Raw genomic sequence first — 18,394 nt, 5'->3', positions numbered from 1 at the left:
TCATGAGCACAAAAATACCAACCGTTCTCTGGCATTTACGCTCCCTCTCGGTTCCCAAATACAAGAGGATTTTAAGGCCAGGACACCAGCGCTTGAACTCAACTTCCCAGTTGAGCAATTTACATGTCCTAACCACAATGAGGTGGGGTCCCCAAACGCCTGTTGGAAAAACGAATGACATTTATTACATTATACATTCATGTCCTGAAACCATGTAAATAATACCAATAGAAGCATACCCTCTTGGCCAGCTAAGTGAGCCATATAAGCAACGGTTTGCACAGTTTTGCCAAGGCCTGTCTCATCAGCCAGGATACCATTGAGGTGCTTCTTGTATAGGTTTACCAGCCAGTCAACACCAATTTGCTGATATTCTCGCAGCGAGCCATGTAGTAAAAATGGTGCAGGACTATGAGTCTAGTAAGATAAAACAAATTACAACAACAACCGCCAAAAATGAGTGAACTGATTCCTTCACATGGCTAGGGGTCTTACCGAGGAAGTGGTCTTGAAGGTACCCTTCGGAAGAAGGAGCTCTGTTGCGGCAGCCACTTCAGATATGTCTCTGGCAGGTTTCCCCTCAGAATTGCAAGAAGAGGTCTTGTCGGGACTACGAAACTGGTCCACAGTAAGCAGAGAGTCTATGAGCACTGCCTCAGGTGGACTGCTCGCAGGACACGTTATTGCTGAAAATTACAGAGCAATCTGATTTAGAGGGGAAGGACAAATACACCTGCATAACATTTCTGGTGCCCTCGTTTAAGGAAAGAGTAACCCACAATGGTGGATGAAATACCTTTAAACTGTACACAGAACAGAATTGAGCTGCTCAATTATGAAAAAAATATTAATCACGATTATTTTGGTAATAATTGAAATCACGATTACTCAAACGATCATTATTTGTTTGATACAAAACATGAAAATGTTAAACTGTACAAAATATAAAGACAAATACATTTCTTTGAAACACTAATTATGTAAGTTCCTTTTGGACTAAACAAAATTGATGAAATAAGTTATAAAATAAAAAGGTGCAAATATATAAATTAAAGTATGATTCCCTTGTGGATATAAATGCATATTGATAATCATTTTTTTATGCCAATTTTCTATTCGTGGAGTGTAATAATTCTAATTGTAATTGAATTTCGATTTATTGCACAGCCCTAGAACAGAATTATACAGCCACCCACCCCCCAAAAAAAACAAAACCAAAAGAAACATGCCTGCATAATTTTTTTCCCTCATCTGTCCAAAAAATACTCTGCCATAGGATTTGTGCCTTGTCATTATAAATTGTGGCACATTCCAGTCACATCTGTTTTAGTTATTTCAATGACCACTGTGATTTCCTTAACAATTTACAATTTTGGTCACATGTGTAAAATGTACTGGCCGTACAAAAACAAACAAAACAAACATTTTCAGAGCACACTTGTACCTTCAGTCTCTTCATCATCCTGATTACTTTGAGGACTTGGCTGAGGCCACTCAAAGCCATCAGCGTAGGCACCAGCATATTGCTTCCTCAACGCATCCAGAGGCAACTCAGCTAAGAGCAAATGACAAAAAAAAAAGCATACAAGTAAGAAATATAGAATTTGATATACATTGGCACTTTGACTCACAAGGTTTAATTCATTTCGCGATCATGCTCTTAACTCAAATCAACCCCAGCCACCTAACCTTTTTTTTTGGGTAGTGTTGCTTGATAAAGAATAATAGTACTGTACTGTAAAAAATATATACCGGTATATATAAAACCTAACAAAATATAAGGTGAAGAAATTGGGTTTCATCTTGTGTAATTGTGCCTAAAGTCACACAGGAACGTAGAAACACACACACACACTGTAATACTGTAGTGTATTGATGTGCCTTTAGGAGAAGCGGCTGAGGGTGATTTGGAGCAAGCTCTCTCGCGTACAGTGCAGGCCCCTCCGCGGAAAGGGACGTTCTTCTTTGGCGGCGATTACAATTTAAAAAACAACACACTAGCTTCATAGTCCTGCAACTTTGGATTGTGTGCATCAGCAGTTACTGAACAACATACTGCGCTTCCGCGGTCATAGGAACAGAACTTAATTCACCTGTACTGCAAAGCAGAGTGTTTAGAGTGCTTTAGAAGAAACGGTATAAACAAAACGGCTTGCGACCACAACACTTTCCGGGGGTTCATAATTGCACAAACACTTGCACTTTCCTTCACTTTTTTGGGAGCCATACTGAGGGATAACTTCAATCAAATAAAGATACCTGAAATATATGACACGCGGAGTGAAATTACAATTACACTGTAAGTTCTAATGTTTGGGTTATATTCTCGACAGAGAGTCATAGAAAGTAATACCGTCTTTGGCAAGCTCAACCAACTCTGCTTTGTAATCAGCTTCTTCCTCCATATCCTCTTGTTCCTCTATTGTGCTCTCTTCATCTAGAACACACACAAAAAAAGTCCACTCACTTAAGAATTTTGCACTTCACAGCACATTGTAACTTAAAACATGTTTTAAATGGGAAAACATCAACAACAACTTGATTTATGATTAAAAACATACCAGCTTCAACACTTAAAGGTGAATTTGATTTTCTTTTTCTATATGTAGTGTGAAGCTCCTAAAAGAGAAAATATAGACAAGATGTAAAATGTGATTTTATACTTCCATATTTGTGTTCAAGCAGAGAACATACCTCTTTATCTGCTGTCTCACCAACAGAATGACCTGGTACAATAAGAGTTTAAAGTTGTACAATGTTTATTATGCTTTTTTTTAATCATATAAAAATAAAAAAATGAAAAGAATCAGCCATACCTTTGAATGATGCTTTCTGTAAGTTAAGCGCTCTAATCCTCTTTTCATTAATTTCAAAGTGAAGTTTAATTTCCACAACCTGACAAAAAATGACATTTAATTTTTTTGAATTGGATCTCATAATAAATGGGTAATGATTCAATTGCCATATAATAATGATCATGACAATTTCAGGAAGCATACCTGCTCAATGTTAGACCAAAAGAATTCCACCTCTCTGGCAATTGTGCTGGCAATATGGCGAAGATGAAGTTCTCTTTCTTTCTTTGACCTCTCTTCACTTTTCCTCTGCTCTTGATGGTAACGTGCACATGTGCGTGCCAGCTGAAACGGAGTCGGAAAAACATTTTGCCTTCATATATCAAATTCTGGAGACTAGAGTGTATGATTTTGCTAATTCCATTCACTGTACCTTCTTTGCCGCAGCCTCTTTCCATCTCCTCTCCTGCACAAAGTCGGCTGCCATCCACTGCATCTCCTCCAGTAGGTAGTCCCAGTGGGACTTTGGACGAGAGGCCTCCACAACTTTGGGGAGCCTACTGGCTGACCACTGGCCGTCCTTTCTAAGCTCAGAGATGCGTTGATGCACTTGATTCTCCTAAGGATATGGCATGAGAAAAAATAAAGCAACCTTTTATTGTCATGGTGATTCAGCTCATACACAGTACTGTACTGCATTCACAAAGAACTTCGAAAGAACACTATCACTTGGTTAAGTCAGATATGAAAGAAATTAATTAATCGGCACGTTCCAAAATTAAATAGGACGTCAACCAAAACTATTTAACAAACATAACTTATAACAAAAATATTTTTTCCAGAATATGTTCCATGCGGGCCAAATAGTTTAAAACATGGCATTCTGATTAATATTGCATTTGTGGAATATGAGAAATCCACCCGTTTTTAGCTAGCTCAGGGGGCAGCCATTTTGTCACTTCTTTCGACTGAAGATGAAATCGGAGTTGCTCAGGGCTCAGATAACGACCAATCATGGCTCAGCTTCAGAAAACAGGCGAGCTATTTTCTTTCTCGACCTGGCCGTCCTGAGCAATAGTGGGAGGGAGCATTAGTGAGAGAGGTAAAGAAGAACCCATACAAAGATCACTGTGGCTGAGCTCCAGAGATGCAGTAGGGAGATGGGAGAAAGTTCCACAAAGTCAAATATCACTGCAGCCCTCCACCAGTTGGGGCTTTATGGCAGAGTGGCCCGATGGAGGCCTCTCCTCAGTGCAAGACACATGAAAGTCCGCATAGAGTTTGCCAAAAACACATAAAGGACTCCCAGGCTTTGAGAAATAAGATTCTCTGGTCTGATGAGACCAAGATTGAACTTTTTGGTGTTCATTTTAAGCGGTAAATGTGGAGCAACCCAGGCACTGCTCATCACCTGCCCAATACAATCCCTACAGTGAAACATGGTGGTGGGAGCACCATGTTGTGGGGGTGTTTTTCAGCTGCAGGGACAGGACGACCGGTTGCAATTGAAGGAAACATGAATGCGGCCAAGTACAGAGGTATCCTGGAGGAAAACCACTTCCAGAGTGCTCATGACCTCAGACTGGGCCAAAGTTTCACCTTTGAACAGCACAATGACCCGAAGCACACAGCTAAAATAACAAAGGAGTGGCTTCAGAACAACTCTGTGACCGTTCTTGACTGGCCCAGCCAGAGCCCTGACCTCAACCCGATTGATTGATTCATCTATGGAGAGACCTGAAAATTGCTGTCCACAAACGTTCACCATCCATCCTGACAGAACTGGAGAGGATCTGCGAGGAAGAATGGCAGAGGATCCCCAAATCCAGGTGTGAAAAACTTCTTCCATCAGTCCCACTCATGGCTGTACTAGCTCAAAAGGGTGCAGCTACCAAATACTGAGCACAGGGTCTGAATCTAACATTCACTGTGAGCTGTAAGGTCTTATAGAGACAGGTGTGTGCCTTTTCCTCATCAAGTCCAATCAGTTTTTCAATTTAATTAAAACACAGCCGGACTCCAATCAAGGAACAGAACCATCTCAAGGAGGATCAGAAGAAATGGCCAGCATGTGAGTTAAATATAAAGGTTGCTGCAAAGGGTCTGAATACTTATGACCACATGATATTTCAGTTTTTCTTTTTTCATAAATGTGCAAAGAGTTCTACATTTATGTTTTTTCCTGTCAAGATGGTGTGCTGAGTGTACATTAATGAGAAATAAAAGGTAAAGTAGCTGCAATGACACAGAAAGTGAAAGACTTCTTTTTCGTCTCCTCCTTGCTTGCTATTTCTTTTTTGTTTCCTGTAACCATGGTCGCCTGCAACCATTATTGACGCTGAAACGATGCAATTTTCCTCATTGAGGGACTAATAAAGGTTATTATAATCTAATCTAAATAATCATCAAAAATGAAAGGACCAATCACTTGCAACCAGGAAAACTAAACACGTGCTTACAGATTGGTTATGCTGAAACTTACCAGTTTAGCTTGCTCAACTTGTTTATCTTGGGAAGACTCCTGCGAAGTCGACTGCATGGTCCCACTTTGACCAAAACCACTCATTTTGATTCCAGAGATACCATTGGTTCCTGTCAGTTTGGATTGGGTGCTTGGGTTTGTATTGGTAGCAAGTGGGCGCAGAGGACTTGTTGGTTGAGGGGTCGGAGCACAGTTAGAAGTAGGGATAGGAGTAGATGACATGGAGGTGAGCGATATTGAGTTGGACATAATCCTTTGAATGGGTTGAGCTGACTCTGCACCAGGACGACCAAGAGTCACCGTCTACGCGGAAGGAAACAAATCTTAAGATTGTATTACAATTCAAATGTCAATATACATGCAAAGGTGTATGCATATCTCTCCAAGCAGACTGACCGCTTGCCCTGACTGCAGTATTGCCTGGTTTTGCTGCTGCTGCTGCTGCTGCTGGGGAGGCAACTGGATATGAAGACCTGATTGCATCTGCTGTTGGAGCTGGGCCTGGAGTTGTGTGTGGGGATTTACTGATGCCATAATTGGGCCACCTGCCTGCACTTTCACCTGCGTTTGGAGCTGACCCCCAGGTTGGACTGTACTCTCCACAATCTGAGCCTGCTGGGACAGTGTCACTGGCAGGCCAGTCATTGGGAGGGCCCCTTGTGGCAACCTGCCTGGCAGCTGAGGGGGTGGCGTATGTAGGCTAGCTGCATTCTGCACTGGAGGTCCTTTGGATGGGTCGTACTGTTGTTGGTTCTGCTTCTGTCCTGCAATCTGGACCATTTGAGGTGTAGGCGGCATCCCGCCTAGACATATAAAAAACAAATTATAGGACAAACAAGGGGGTGATGTAAAAAGAAACAATGCTTGATGCTTGTATTTATAGTACATACAGTGGCCTGTAAATGTGGTCTGGCTAAAATAGTAAGGTTTTTAATTGAATACAGGTGTTTGGTAGCTTTCCCTGAATAATAGAAGCTAATGGTAAATTAAATACTACATGAATGGTTTTAATTGGAGCTCCTGAGAACAGCGCCAAATGAAATAGATGAACTTGATTGAACAGAAGTATACTACTTCCTGATGATCATAACATAAACTAATACGGCAGAATGATTACAGAAGAAATGGAATTAATGTAGTCATCTACATGTCTCTCAAACAAAACATTCTATAGATTAATGCAAAATCAAAACATTGCATTTCATGTTGAATGTGGTTAAAATGTCAAAAACTATAGATGCATTGAGAGGTTTTGAAAGAGTAAAGATGTTTAAAAAAAGGAAAATGGGGAAAAAACACCAACAAAAAGACAGCGAAAGGAAAAGGGAAAATAAAAAATACATAGCAGAAACACAAAAACGGCATGTTTCACATACATGCATGAAAGCTACGTCATTCGAGCAGTAGTCAAGGCATCGAAATACCTCAGAGCAGCAAATCACAGAGGTGAGCGAAAGGACAAACATTGGGTTTTGCAGACAGCAGGCCTGAGCGGAGCTGTGCAATCTAAAGCAGCGCCTGCCTTACCTCCCTGCACGTCACACCACCAACACCTGGCCCTGACACACCCACACCATCACAATCGCAAAAACCTGTGCGGTGAACACAAGTCCTCCATATGATTCCCCTCCTACTTAGATTGAGGGAAAGAAGCCAAGTCAGAACAAAATGCCATGAAATAACATGAAGGGAAATCAACTCAATGTGACCATGAGATACATAAAGACACTTAAAGAGGTATCGGAATGATGACTCAGAAACCTTGTTGATGATGCATGGACAACCGGAGAGTGAAAGACTTGCACAAGAAATGGCAATGGGGAACCAAAAGACAGTGTGACAACCAATACAGTCATTTAATGGGAAAACCCACAAGAAAGTGTGCTCATTCCCACTGGGTTCCCACTTTCTTTGACCCAACTGTAGCACAAAAAAAAAAAAAAACAAATCGAAGTAAAATAAAAGCCATCATCACATGACAGTCAGTCAAAAAGATAAGACAAATACAAAGAAACAAAGAAATGGATAACGAAGGATGGCCAAAAACACGACAAAAGGAAAATGATACGACAAGGCATCTTCCCAGTGTGTGACGACTATTCTTCACAGTTGGAAAATCTTCTTCCCATTTCATCCTGACAGAGAGACGGTGTTGGTAGAACTAAGCCTGAATTTCCTGAGGAAGGACTTCTGAGAAATCCAGCATCTGAAGATCAGCTGATTGATGCTGGCTGGAGTTTATTTCTCAAAGGGAATTTTTGGGCTGAGATACTTAAATCTTCTTCATGTGAAGAAAGGGAAGCATCCAGCAGCATAAGAAGAAAGGAGGGCCTCGTTGTAGCACTCCTACCTTGCACAGTTGGCATAAGCTGTTGGAGTGGCACGCCAGGCGATCCTAAAGGAGCTACACCAGGATGCTGGAAAATCAACCCATGGCGACCAACGTCAATCCGGGATCTTTTAGCCTGATCTGGGATTTAAAACACACAATACCCTCATAACGGGGAAAAAAGTACTCTGCACAGGGCAATAACCTTCGGAAGACCTCACAGGCCACCTTCTCCTTCCTTGAAGAAAATACTTCAACATAGAGCGCTAGTAGACGATGCCAAATATCTAAAAGCAGAAGCAATTAAAGGGAAAAAAGAAAAAGAACAAAAAACAAAGCAAACGGAGAAAAAAAGCAACAGACAGGAGTTTTCGATCCTCGCCCTACCTGCTTGCACCATAGCCTGTTGCCTCTTGAAGGCATCCATGTCCGCGGGGTTGGCAAGTGTGCCAGCTGGCCCTTGGAGTCCCTGTGACACAAGAAATTCAAGGGAGATGGCCTCGTTATGGATATTCCACTGCAGACAGTGTTTCACACAAGGATTTCATCTATTACCTGAAATTGCTGCTGGGCAGAGAAAGCTGCAGAAACATTGGGAGGAAGCTGTGTTGCTATGGCAACAGGCGTCACTGCTTGACCATCTTTTCCAGTGACAACTTTCACCTGAGAGACGCAAAAGTTTTAAAGTAGCTCTATTGAAAGAAGGAAGAGGTTATAGTTTATTTGAAAATGCACTAAATACCGGCCAACGCAATACCTCATCATTGATAACCTTCGACTGTTCCTCCTCTTCCTCCTCCTCTTCCAGGTCTAAGTCGTTCTGTCTTAAGTAAGTAAACAAGGGAACACAAGGCTTCTTTTTGAAGGCCAAATAGTCCATCATATTTCCTTGAAGATGCTGAAGAAAGAACAGCTCTATGAGGTATTCTTTGAACACCTCCTTTAAACTTTCCATCTTCTTGGCATGGTGCTCCAAGCACTGTTTGCGTAGCTGGGCAATCTCTGGAGTAGAAGGAGCAATCTCTTCTAACTTCTTGGGAATCTGTTTTTTAACAGTGCCGACTGCAGTGTTGGTGACTGCAAGAGGATTGTTATTTACTTGGGGTGGGTTGGTAAGGGAGGGGCTGGAGGGAGGGATGGTGGAAGGTATGCTAAAAGATGCCGTGGATGTGGATCCAACGGCCGCAACTACACCCTGTGCGAGCTGTCCTTGTATGATGCTGCTGATCTGTGGAGGTAGGTTAGAAGTGGTAATGTGTCCAGGGCTGCCCAAAGTGGAGAGAGCAGTACTGGTAGCCACGGGACTTTGAGGTCCAAGATGGTGAATGGTGCCTCCAGTCTGTGAGTGAGGCTGAGAAAGACGGCGTTCCCTAACAGAACCTGGTGCTCCTGTAGAAGACAGTTGAATTTGTCCAGGTGTCCCAGGTGCAATCTGGGCCAACCCTGTGCTATCCTGATATACAAAATGACCACTTCCCGATGGACTGCCTAAACTGATTTGCCGCACTAACATACCCGCCTCAACAAACCTTGTCGGACTCTGTCCGCACACACCAAGAGTAGCTGCGGGGGCTCCAGGCCTTGTGACGCCTTGCAGTGAGACTGGGCTATGCTGGGTGGGACTTTGTGGCTGCATGGGTTGGGGCAAAGGAGACGTGACCTGGATGTAGGAAGATGGCGCATGCTCAAACCTCCACTGTGGTGTTGTATGCTGGAAGCCGGGGGATGCTGGGTTTTGCAGGGGAAGCGGGGTTAGGGTGATCTGCTGGTTGCCAGTCACCATTTGTCCCACATTTTGTAAAGTGATGTTCATGTTCTGACCAGTGACGGGGCTGCGACTCATGATTATCTGATAGTTGGGAGATTGGGGAGCTGATGGGCTGGCAGCAGAAGAAAATGTGGTCACGGGTGACTGAGGGTGTGTTGCTGTAGTTTGTTGCTGTGAAGCTGCCATGGTCGCTTGCTGCTGCTGATCCCCAACTTCTGAGCCACTAACAGACTTGGATCTCTGGAGTTGTCGTTGAATGTTCTGCGACCCACTTCCATGGTGCATTGCGTGACACACTTTCACTAGCTGGCTCAATAATCTGTGAAGAGGGGGGGAAAAACATCCAAAGTTTACTCATGAATATACATTGTGTGGCTTTTAAATGTATAACTCTAAATATCAGATATCTATAACAATTTAGCTTTTAAAAATGAATTATGTGCTCAATATTGTACATCCTTAAACGCTTTATTGTTACTAGAATACTGTGCTGTATGTCATCAACAGAATTAATCCAATGTACAGTATTATTTAATAACCACATTGAAAGTAGATGTAACGTGAAATGTAGTTTTACAAATATGTAAAAAAATAAATAAATAAACATGTTGGCCTCAATAAACGCACTAGGTTCCGGAATTTGTATTAATAACAATAAACATGCATAGATGTATGGAATAATGTTTTTTTTGTTTGTTTATTTTTTAAATTGCAACAGCCAACAATGCATTTAAATTTGTATCATCTGACTCTATAGACTGGACACAATAATGACTTCACTATACAACCATTTCACTGTTCGGGTGTTTCGGTAGCTCTTGTGTCAAAATAACGATATCGCTCAGGGGCGTAACGTTAGCTCTAGCAACCCGGTGTGCAGTGCATGAAAGAGTTCTCTGTTTAATAGACCCGCATGTTTGCCAACTCTGATAGTAAGAATTTAATCATAGCACACATACATTGTGGACAGACCTGCTTCAAGACTATTTATACTATTTCAGCCTATACAATAACCCCCGTTACGGTACGCGTGCTAGTAAACGCTAACAGTGTTAGCTTGTTATTGCTAAAAGGCCAACATTTACGAATAATATATTAAAGCGTGTATACTGTATTACTCACATGGTACGGCTCTTCTTTCGTCGTTCAATGTTAGCTACGTCATTTTATACCAACATAAATGTAGTAGCAAATGTTATACGACAAACATGATCGTTACAATACTGCTAACGGATATTCAATGTTCGAAGCTAATTTCATTGAGCAACATGGCGACCACAGCGACCTTTGGCTTAACCCGGTTGTAGTCCTGTTGTGCAGGAAGTTGAGGACGAGCATAACAGTAGCGATTGTTGCTGTTCCGTAAAACATATTTAAGGTTAATAATAGTAATAATAACAATAATAATACTTATAAATTGAGAAATAAACTAGGAAAAGCAATATTGTGTTTGCCATCATGTTCGCATGTTATTCAGTATTGTATTTTATTTACCCTTTTGGAAATTAAGAAAACACCAGCCAGGTTGTGTCATTAATATTTTGATACGATCGCATCGTATGTAATGTTAAGCAGTCGTGTGCGAATCTGAAGATTGTGAATATTTTGTTTCGTTTTTTCCCCTCTATAAATCATTATAGATTTTGAGTTCTTACAAAAGCACTTGCTTTTGCAATACTGACACACCAATAAAAACTGTAGAAACCACAAAGAACTCAAATACATCTTATTTTATTCTTCACACGTTTTACACAAGAACCATACATTAGTTCATTTACAAATTAGTTGTGCTTTTCAAACTTTCATGAAAAAGTACACATACAAAAAACATGTGCCATGCAGCAAACCTAACATAATAAATATCACTTTCATAAAATGTGTCATTCATATATGCAACTAAAATTGTTCAAAATATTATCAGACATATCAGGTGTGAATCCAACTTGAAGAAGGCACAACCAATATAGTTGGTCATTTCATTCAGCATTTTTTGACTCTTGTTTGTCAGTGAACTTTTCAGTAAACACCCAAAAAATGAGAGCCTTTGTTTCAAGTACAACCTACGATTGGACAATTCTATGTGCAAAACACACAAACACAAAAAGGTACGTAAGCCTTTGTTTCAAGTACAACCTACGATTGGACAATTCTATGTGCAAAACACACAAAAACAAAAAGGTACGTAACAAATATTGAGCAAAACATCGGTCTCATCGAACATCAAACAAACAAAACATCGTTACAAAGTCTCACTTCAAGATCAGACCCAAGGAAGTCCAGTCTTCTGTGCAAATGTCAAGATTTCAGATGCAGTGCTCGGAGCAGGCACTCCAGTGGTCGATGCCTTGAGAAAGATAAAAGTGCTTGTGTATATCAACAGTAGTATCTATCCTCTACATTGCAATGAGGTGAATGAGGAATGACAACACAGTTTCTGTGAAGGCAGTACTACAGCACTTGAACACTGCTAAGTTTGCAGAGCAGAGAGGCGTCGCTCGATGCACTTCTTGCCTGGGAAAATAGAGATAACTCAATTATACTAATAAAGGCCCAGCATTAATGGCTTGCTGGGAAAGGAACATTGCATTGAAGACAACATATAATCTTGTTCGCACATACATCTTTCAATATTGTCAATGTCCTTTTTCTCTGTGACGAATCGGGACAAACCCTCCAATAGCAGAAAAGCTTTATGGTAGCGCTGGATTATTTCTGTACCACAGTGGAACATCTCATCTAAAGCTGCAGACTGTACCTGAAAGCAATTTGAAAACACAACAAGGCTGAGACAGTGATTTAACATGAGCAGCACATCATTTGGAAATGAGGGGAACTCACCATGTGCACAGTGTGGCAATAGATGAGCTTCTCTGCTGTGAGTCCATTGAAGTGATCCATAAGCTTCTGCTTGTCCATTAAAAATTTTTGCAGTCGATCGCTCAGGGCGCGACAGCATGTAACACAGCTCTTGTACAATTCATTCAGCTTCTTGATCACTTCATACAGGAGACACAAGTTACTACAAGTTACCATTATTATTTCAGGCCGATCCAATGACTCACATCACTATAATATGTAGAACAATTGACACAGATTAATGAAGGTCACAACACCAAAGGCAGTCTCACCTTGTTTGACTGTAGATGACGGAAGTAGTCGACCTTGCTGGATATTTTCTTTGGCACTGTGCAGAGCTACAGACAGAGACTCTGCTGCTTTCATATACAACAGTAACTGTTCTGCATAGCTGCAAGGAGAACATAACACCACAAAGCATTCTCAGTAACCTGTCAGGAGAACAGTTGTAAGAAAATTGTAAAATGAATATTCTGACCTCCAGTCTCGACTTAAGAGGCTGATTTGGTCTGTCAACAGACTGTGTTCTACAAAGGAAAAGTCATTGCTGCTGATGGGTTGCAGCACTGGGTCCTTCGAAGAAGCCAATTCCATGATACAGTGCACAAAAGCTAATATGAACTGGAGATCACTCAAGGCATCTGTATGGACCTGCTGTGGAAGAATCAAATGCATAAAACATTGTGACGATAGAAAGCTCAGTTACATGTTCAGCTACCTCAGTGACATAACAGCTTGCAGCATTCTCTTTCACTCGATATTTGCAAAAGGTATGTGTACCTCCATTAGCGTATCTTCGGGTAGCTCAGGAGGATGAAAGACCAAACCGCAGTGTGGAGTAACATCCATAGCTTCAGACTCACTGCTTTTACAGCTTTTTTGATAACGAAGGGGACTGAGTAACCAAGCGGTGCCAATAGAGTTGGGCGAGCCTGCGTTAAAAAAATACACAGATGAAACAGCCAGAGATAAGCAACTTGTTAGTTGCAATAAAATTGTTGTTACCGGGTCACTTTACAGTACTTAGACCAATGTATAGTAGTCAAGAGTGACTCTTAATGGTGACTCTGTCATTACAGAGCATACAAAATAATTCCAAATATAATATCATATAAACAGTGGAACCTCAAGTTACAAACTTAATTGGAACGAGCTTGTCTGCAATGGGAGAACTTGTTTTAAACTACTCGTAACTTGTTTTTAAATCAAGCTGTTGCTTTAATAAAAGTGTGAGAACCATTACAACTACTATGCTAAATAGAGACATGAACTCCATCTTGAAAAAAATTACGTTTACGTTGATCTTGCCGTGTCGTAGGGCTATAAAACGGCTCTGATCAATGTAGTGTCGCATGTAAACGTCAGAACGGAATAGATCATGTCACGCACTGTAAACTATTGACCAGAGATATTCAGTTGTAATGACTTCATTCGGAATGAAAAGAAATGTTTCCATGTAAAGTGGCTTCTTTAAAAGATTAATTCGGACCAAATTTGTTTTGGTGATTATCATAATTCTTTGATTGTCTCTGAAGGATCTGAATCCAACATCTCACTCACAAACAGCAAGCGTTTTCTATTTGCTGAAGGCAGCATTTCTTTGGAGTGGACGCAGCTCCTTCTGGCATCTGTCACTGAGTGAATATTTGTATGTAGGTAGAATTCCCGCCTTGCTAAAAGATGTGTGGGCGGCTATTTTATTGTGATTACTCCAACATTAACCATTTGTTTCTTAATTAAAGCGGAAGTCAACCCAAACATATTTTTTTTCAAGAATATGTGCCCAGCAGATCCACTAGTCGAACCACGGCATTCTGATTAATTTTGCGTTTGTGGAATATAAGTTAAGCAGCAAAATGCACTCGTTTTTAGCCATCTCTGGGGGCGGCCATTTTGTCCTCTGTCGACTGAAAATGACATCACAACTGCTCACAATGAACAATCACGGCTCACCTGTTTTCTGAATCTGAGCCGTGATTTTCACTTTAAACGGGCTTCCATTTGCGTTTCCGTCTACAAACTTTGACCAAATTCCCCAACTAAATGAGTCTCCTTTTAGGACCCAGAAAAAAAATAATTGCATGCATATTACACTGTGGTAAATTACAGCAGTTTTACCCCACCGGCACTGGATCATTTGACAATGCTAGCTTCACAGACTTTTTTTTTTTAAAATTTGGTCAAAAACACGTTTTTAAGTTTTAAAATGGCACAATATTGTCAAAGTTTAATAATGACGCAGTTGTGTTAAATGTGTGTCTTGCGTGTTAAACTACAGTTACAGATAGGTGTGTTATACTTTCTGTATAAAAGTTGTAATGTATACTGAAGTAAAACATCGACTAAATTATTAATTTAATCGATTAAAATTGCTCTTTATTTTCATCTACAAAAATTGGATTAAAACTAAAATACAATCAGATGACTAATTTATGACTAAAACTTTAATGAATATTCGTAAAAAAACTACAAGTAGAACTAAATTAAAATATCTTGTCAAAATTAACACTGCTCAACAATACCAGTCAGCATCCTTGGGAACAGAGTATCAGGAGGAGTGTTTCTAAAAGCTGGAGAACCCAAGGAGAAGACTGCAGTTGGTGGGCTACCCGATGAAGCAAATCCTGTATGGCAGCCAGTAGGTGGAGCTATAAGTTTGAATAAAGGACAAAACAGCCACAGTAATATCAAACAAGTAATTCTTGGGCCATACAGTACTGTTGCTGTCTGTGCCTAGGCTAAACTACAGCAACAAAACATTTTCTGGTTGAATTAAGATTAAGGCCACTACCTGCGGTATCCATGGTCTTTTCATAGCAGAGACTTTCATTACTTCTCGGTTCAAGAATTTGAGCACCAAATGCAGCTTTAAGCAAAATGTCAGACAGTCTGCCAATGTTCCGTGATCTGGCCATTCAATACACAGAGAAAGGCGGTGACGTGAACATTTGATCATTTATTAAATCTCTTGTCTTCTTACTACTGGTACTACAAACAATAACAACAACTTGTTCTGACCTTTTAAACTCGCCGTTTTTGTTGGAGGGTTTACTGACGTGGGAAGCTGGGGCAAGGCTGGGGCTACACAGGTCTGACATTTTCCCGCATGAAGTGTCCTGCTACAGACGAAAATAAGCATTTTATATATACATGCGCACACACACACACACACACACGTACATATAATAACCTGACCTTGTAGCTGGGGCTGTCCCTCTTGTTAGGAGACTCCATGGGCCATCCAGTTCTTGTACTAATTGGCAGAGTCTGCTCTGAAGTCCTTGGAGTAGTTCCCACTAGATTACAGATCATCAAAAGGTACAATTCCTGGAATACTGCTTCTGTTGAATTTTGACATCTCAAATTGTGGATTGATTCGTACCACGTGGCGAGGACTGGGGTGCCTGGGCTCCTCTTCTTGGACTGGAGGAGTAAGGGCCAGGGCGGGAATCATGAGATCCATATCCTCCGCATGGTGAGGAACTTTCACTAGAGTCATCACAACAGAGGAGGACCCTAGAGGATGTGGTAAACAGTCATGTACAAGATACTGTGAGTGATTTGTAGAGAGATAAGAGTGAGGACAGCCTCTATACCTGGTGGAGCCTTGTGAGCCTGAAGGTTGCAGATTCTGCTCCATTCTCTGGTAGTTCTGGATCTGTGTTGGGACAGGAATAGGTTCTGAATGGCTGCGGACACACAGCGCAGGCTTCCTGTATGGATGAAAATGTACCAAAAATACACATACAGAAAACAATAATATAAGAAGTTGAGTGGCTGATGAATAACCCTTTCCCACATTTCAGAAGGCAGTTTCCTATTTAGGCTAACAAAACCCATCCCAGACTGGCCTACCCAGGAGGCTTGGCGTGACACTGCAGCAAGGGAGAGGAGGGAGGTGTCCTGCTAATTCCTTCGAGAACTCTCTCTGTCATCAGTGGGCTTCTGCTGAGAAAATATAAAAAATATTTGCGCCATCCTCAATGCTGTCAATTATTTCTGTTCCTCATGCTTCATCACTCGATATGTCCCCAAAATGAAAATTAATTCAATTGATGAATTAAAGTTTCTGTGTGGCCCATTAACTCTTCACACTCACTTTAGCCACTTTTCCTTGAGCCCCACTCCACACAGACTGCCTTGCTGACCCGGGATGTTCGCTATTCAATTAGACTTTTTCGGGGCCGAGCGGTTCAGATGAAACTGCTTTTTCGAATCATCTCTAAAGCGGCCTGACAGTTGAAAGTAATAAGCCGAAATGACATCCTTTTGAATGACATCCATTTGAGTCACGACACACAAAGTCGAAACCTTTTTTTTTTGTTTTGCCAATTGTTGTCTACTACCAAGCAAAGCCCCTCCCCTCTCCGATGTGCGCGAATGAAGCGGCTGTGGCATTCAGGTTTAAAATTTCCTGCGGTCAAATGCTTCTTTTTTTTTCTTCATCTCATTCTTCCTTTTCTTCTTCCCTCCGCACAGACCAAATGTATGCAGTGTGCAGTGCACAGCGTTCCCGCTGGGGTGTTCCAATTGCAAGTACGTATATGCAGTTGGGTGACTCGTGGCGCGTTTGATGTGTTCTGAGGCAATTAATTGATTTTTTTGCCCATTTCGCCGAGTCGGTTGAGATGAACTTTGGCCGCCTCGCAACGACGTCACATGCATGACGGACGACTAGTGGCCCGGACTAAAATCCACCTCCGCCCTTGCTTAGTCCATCCCTTTTTTAAAACGTGTCGCCCCCCATCCTCCGTCCCAAAAATGGGCGTGCGTCCGGGACGGAGGGACAGACCGTCCTTCCCCCGGGACGGACTGCACAGCTCTGGCCGTTATAATTAAACGTTATTCCCAACACTGGCTGTTTAGTGTCTACACTGTATTTTTGTCTTGACAGCGGCCATCTGTCTAGCTTTCTTAAACCCGAAATTTTTTTTAATTTTTTTTTTTATGAAAGCTTCTGTGCATTTAATGGGCAGTACTTTGCGACGCCTACACATCATGCAGCCGCAATTCATATTTTGAATCGCCCTAAAAACAGTAGCTGAGACTCACCACTTGTGAAATATGACTGAGCTGCAAGTGTGAAAAGTGCGGCGCACAATTGCACAGTCCACTTGATACCACCCCCAACCCGCCGCACGCCTGTTGTAATGGAAAAGAAAAAGAGGCCGTGTGGTGTGGTGCCAGGCATAGCGGTGTTGGTGTGGGGCCGTTTGTGGCTAATGGAAAAGCGGCATTATTACTTAGCTACAGCAGTCCGTTGAATATAACATTCCAGACTCACCCAGTGTATATCAGGCAACTTTCAATGGGTGATCCACTGTCTTCTTCACACGTGTACTCACCTGTGATGCAGTGAAACAATACAGATATGTGGTAAGTTGTCTTTTGTAAAGGAATTGTTGTGTAATGTGTGGGGTGCTGCGCAGAGGTGGGTCCACCAGTCCATCACTGACAGATGCAAAGATCTGAAATCCGCCAATCAACTAAGAAGGAGAAGGAGACGGCAACAATGACGACTCACATTTATAGACAGGAGTGGAGTGTCGAGAGGGATTGAATTCTACCCTTGGCCACAATGCGAGGCGGGATTCTGGTTAAGGTGAGCCATTTTAAAAACTTAAAATAATTTTTTTGGGGCATTTTAGGAGTTAAAAAATCAGCAGGCAGTCATCAGCATGCTCCCATTGTACTTACATGTATGTGAAATGTATCTGAGAGTATGTGTGTGTAAAGCTCTTTGGGCAGGCACCGTATGATGTAGATAAACTGACATAGTGCACTCCTATTACCATTTTAATCAAATTGGATTTTTCATCTGTTGGACTATGTATGATGTGGTATTCAATTTTAAAAAATTGGTGGGAGGGGATGGACTGGCGGACCAGTGAAATTTACTGACAGAAGCGATGACGAAAGCGCGGTTAAACTAACATGGCGGACTCACCGTCTAACGATTACAGTATGATTCAACTTGAAAAAAATGATGAACTGACAATGACGAATGATGGAATGTCAACATTTTGTAAATTTCCCAGCTCTGGTGCTGCGTGAGTGCAATTCTTACTGGGAGACTCAGGATGTACCATAACATAGTCTTGTGGAAAGGATGGACTGTTCCGGCTTTCTTCACTAGTTATTTCTTTCAGCTGGAAGACAACAGT

General features: G+C 41.5%; 2 protein-coding genes across 19 annotated transcripts in view; both read right to left on the bottom strand.

The window, feature by feature from the left end:
• ep400 (E1A binding protein p400) overlaps positions 1 to 10,669 on the bottom strand; it is a 28,467-nt gene extending 17,798 nt beyond the window's left edge. For 8 of the 11 annotated variants that reach the window (XM_086030519.1, XM_086030520.1, XM_086030523.1 and 5 more), the window contains exons 1-17: positions 10,497 to 10,669; positions 8,364 to 9,693; positions 8,162 to 8,269; positions 7,994 to 8,075; positions 7,628 to 7,747; positions 5,674 to 6,080; positions 5,278 to 5,580; positions 3,229 to 3,414; positions 3,000 to 3,140; positions 2,817 to 2,895; positions 2,695 to 2,726; positions 2,562 to 2,619; positions 2,354 to 2,437; positions 1,445 to 1,555; positions 496 to 686; positions 240 to 417; positions 23 to 159 (exon numbers count right to left, since the gene is read on the bottom strand). In XM_086030519.1, the coding sequence (XP_085886645.1) occupies positions 23 to 159; positions 240 to 417; positions 496 to 686; positions 1,445 to 1,555; positions 2,354 to 2,437; positions 2,562 to 2,619; positions 2,695 to 2,726; positions 2,817 to 2,895; positions 3,000 to 3,140; positions 3,229 to 3,414; positions 5,278 to 5,580; positions 5,674 to 6,080; positions 7,628 to 7,747; positions 7,994 to 8,075; positions 8,162 to 8,269; positions 8,364 to 9,659 (3,513 nt within the window). In that variant the 5' untranslated portion in view covers positions 9,660 to 9,693; positions 10,497 to 10,669. The remainder of the gene's footprint in view (positions 1 to 22; positions 160 to 239; positions 418 to 495; positions 687 to 1,444; positions 1,556 to 2,353; positions 2,438 to 2,561; positions 2,620 to 2,694; positions 2,727 to 2,816; positions 2,896 to 2,999; positions 3,141 to 3,228; positions 3,415 to 5,277; positions 5,581 to 5,673; positions 6,081 to 7,627; positions 7,748 to 7,993; positions 8,076 to 8,161; positions 8,270 to 8,363; positions 9,694 to 10,496) is intronic. The other 3 variants (XM_086030527.1, XM_086030528.1, XM_086030529.1) reach the window with 1 other exon arrangement.
• A 420-nt stretch (positions 10,670 to 11,089) lies between these two features.
• The window catches only part of ulk1a (unc-51 like autophagy activating kinase 1a), a 16,549-nt gene continuing 9,244 nt past the window's right edge, over positions 11,090 to 18,394 (bottom strand). For 3 of the 8 annotated variants that reach the window (XM_086031358.1, XM_086031360.1, XM_086031357.1), the window contains exons 14-28: positions 18,298 to 18,394; positions 17,515 to 17,575; positions 16,086 to 16,178; positions 15,827 to 15,943; positions 15,613 to 15,746; positions 15,426 to 15,526; positions 15,249 to 15,349; positions 15,022 to 15,137; positions 14,753 to 14,878; positions 13,011 to 13,162; positions 12,709 to 12,884; positions 12,503 to 12,621; positions 12,213 to 12,370; positions 11,994 to 12,129; positions 11,090 to 11,885 (exon numbers count right to left, since the gene is read on the bottom strand). The exon at positions 18,298 to 18,394 is cut by the window's right edge and continues 60 nt beyond it. In XM_086031358.1, coding sequence (XP_085887484.1) covers positions 11,842 to 11,885; positions 11,994 to 12,129; positions 12,213 to 12,370; positions 12,503 to 12,621; positions 12,709 to 12,884; positions 13,011 to 13,162; positions 14,753 to 14,878; positions 15,022 to 15,137; positions 15,249 to 15,349; positions 15,426 to 15,526; positions 15,613 to 15,746; positions 15,827 to 15,943; positions 16,086 to 16,178; positions 17,515 to 17,575; positions 18,298 to 18,394 — 1,731 coding nt within the window. In that variant the 3' untranslated portion in view covers positions 11,090 to 11,841. The remainder of the gene's footprint in view (positions 11,886 to 11,993; positions 12,130 to 12,212; positions 12,371 to 12,502; positions 12,622 to 12,708; positions 12,885 to 13,010; positions 13,163 to 14,752; positions 14,879 to 15,021; positions 15,138 to 15,248; positions 15,350 to 15,425; positions 15,527 to 15,612; positions 15,747 to 15,826; positions 15,944 to 16,085; positions 16,179 to 17,514; positions 17,576 to 18,297) is intronic. The other 5 variants (XR_015086887.1, XM_086031362.1, XM_086031363.1 and 2 more) reach the window with 5 other exon arrangements.

This window comes from Filicampus tigris, chromosome 5 (assembly GCF_054856515.1).
Source record: "Filicampus tigris isolate MCC_2025a chromosome 5, RoL_Ftig_1.0, whole genome shotgun sequence".
Taxonomy (NCBI): Eukaryota; Metazoa; Chordata; class Actinopteri; order Syngnathiformes; family Syngnathidae; genus Filicampus; species Filicampus tigris.
Note: the sequence above shows the minus strand (reverse complement) of the source record. Positions and strands in the feature narration are given on the sequence as shown.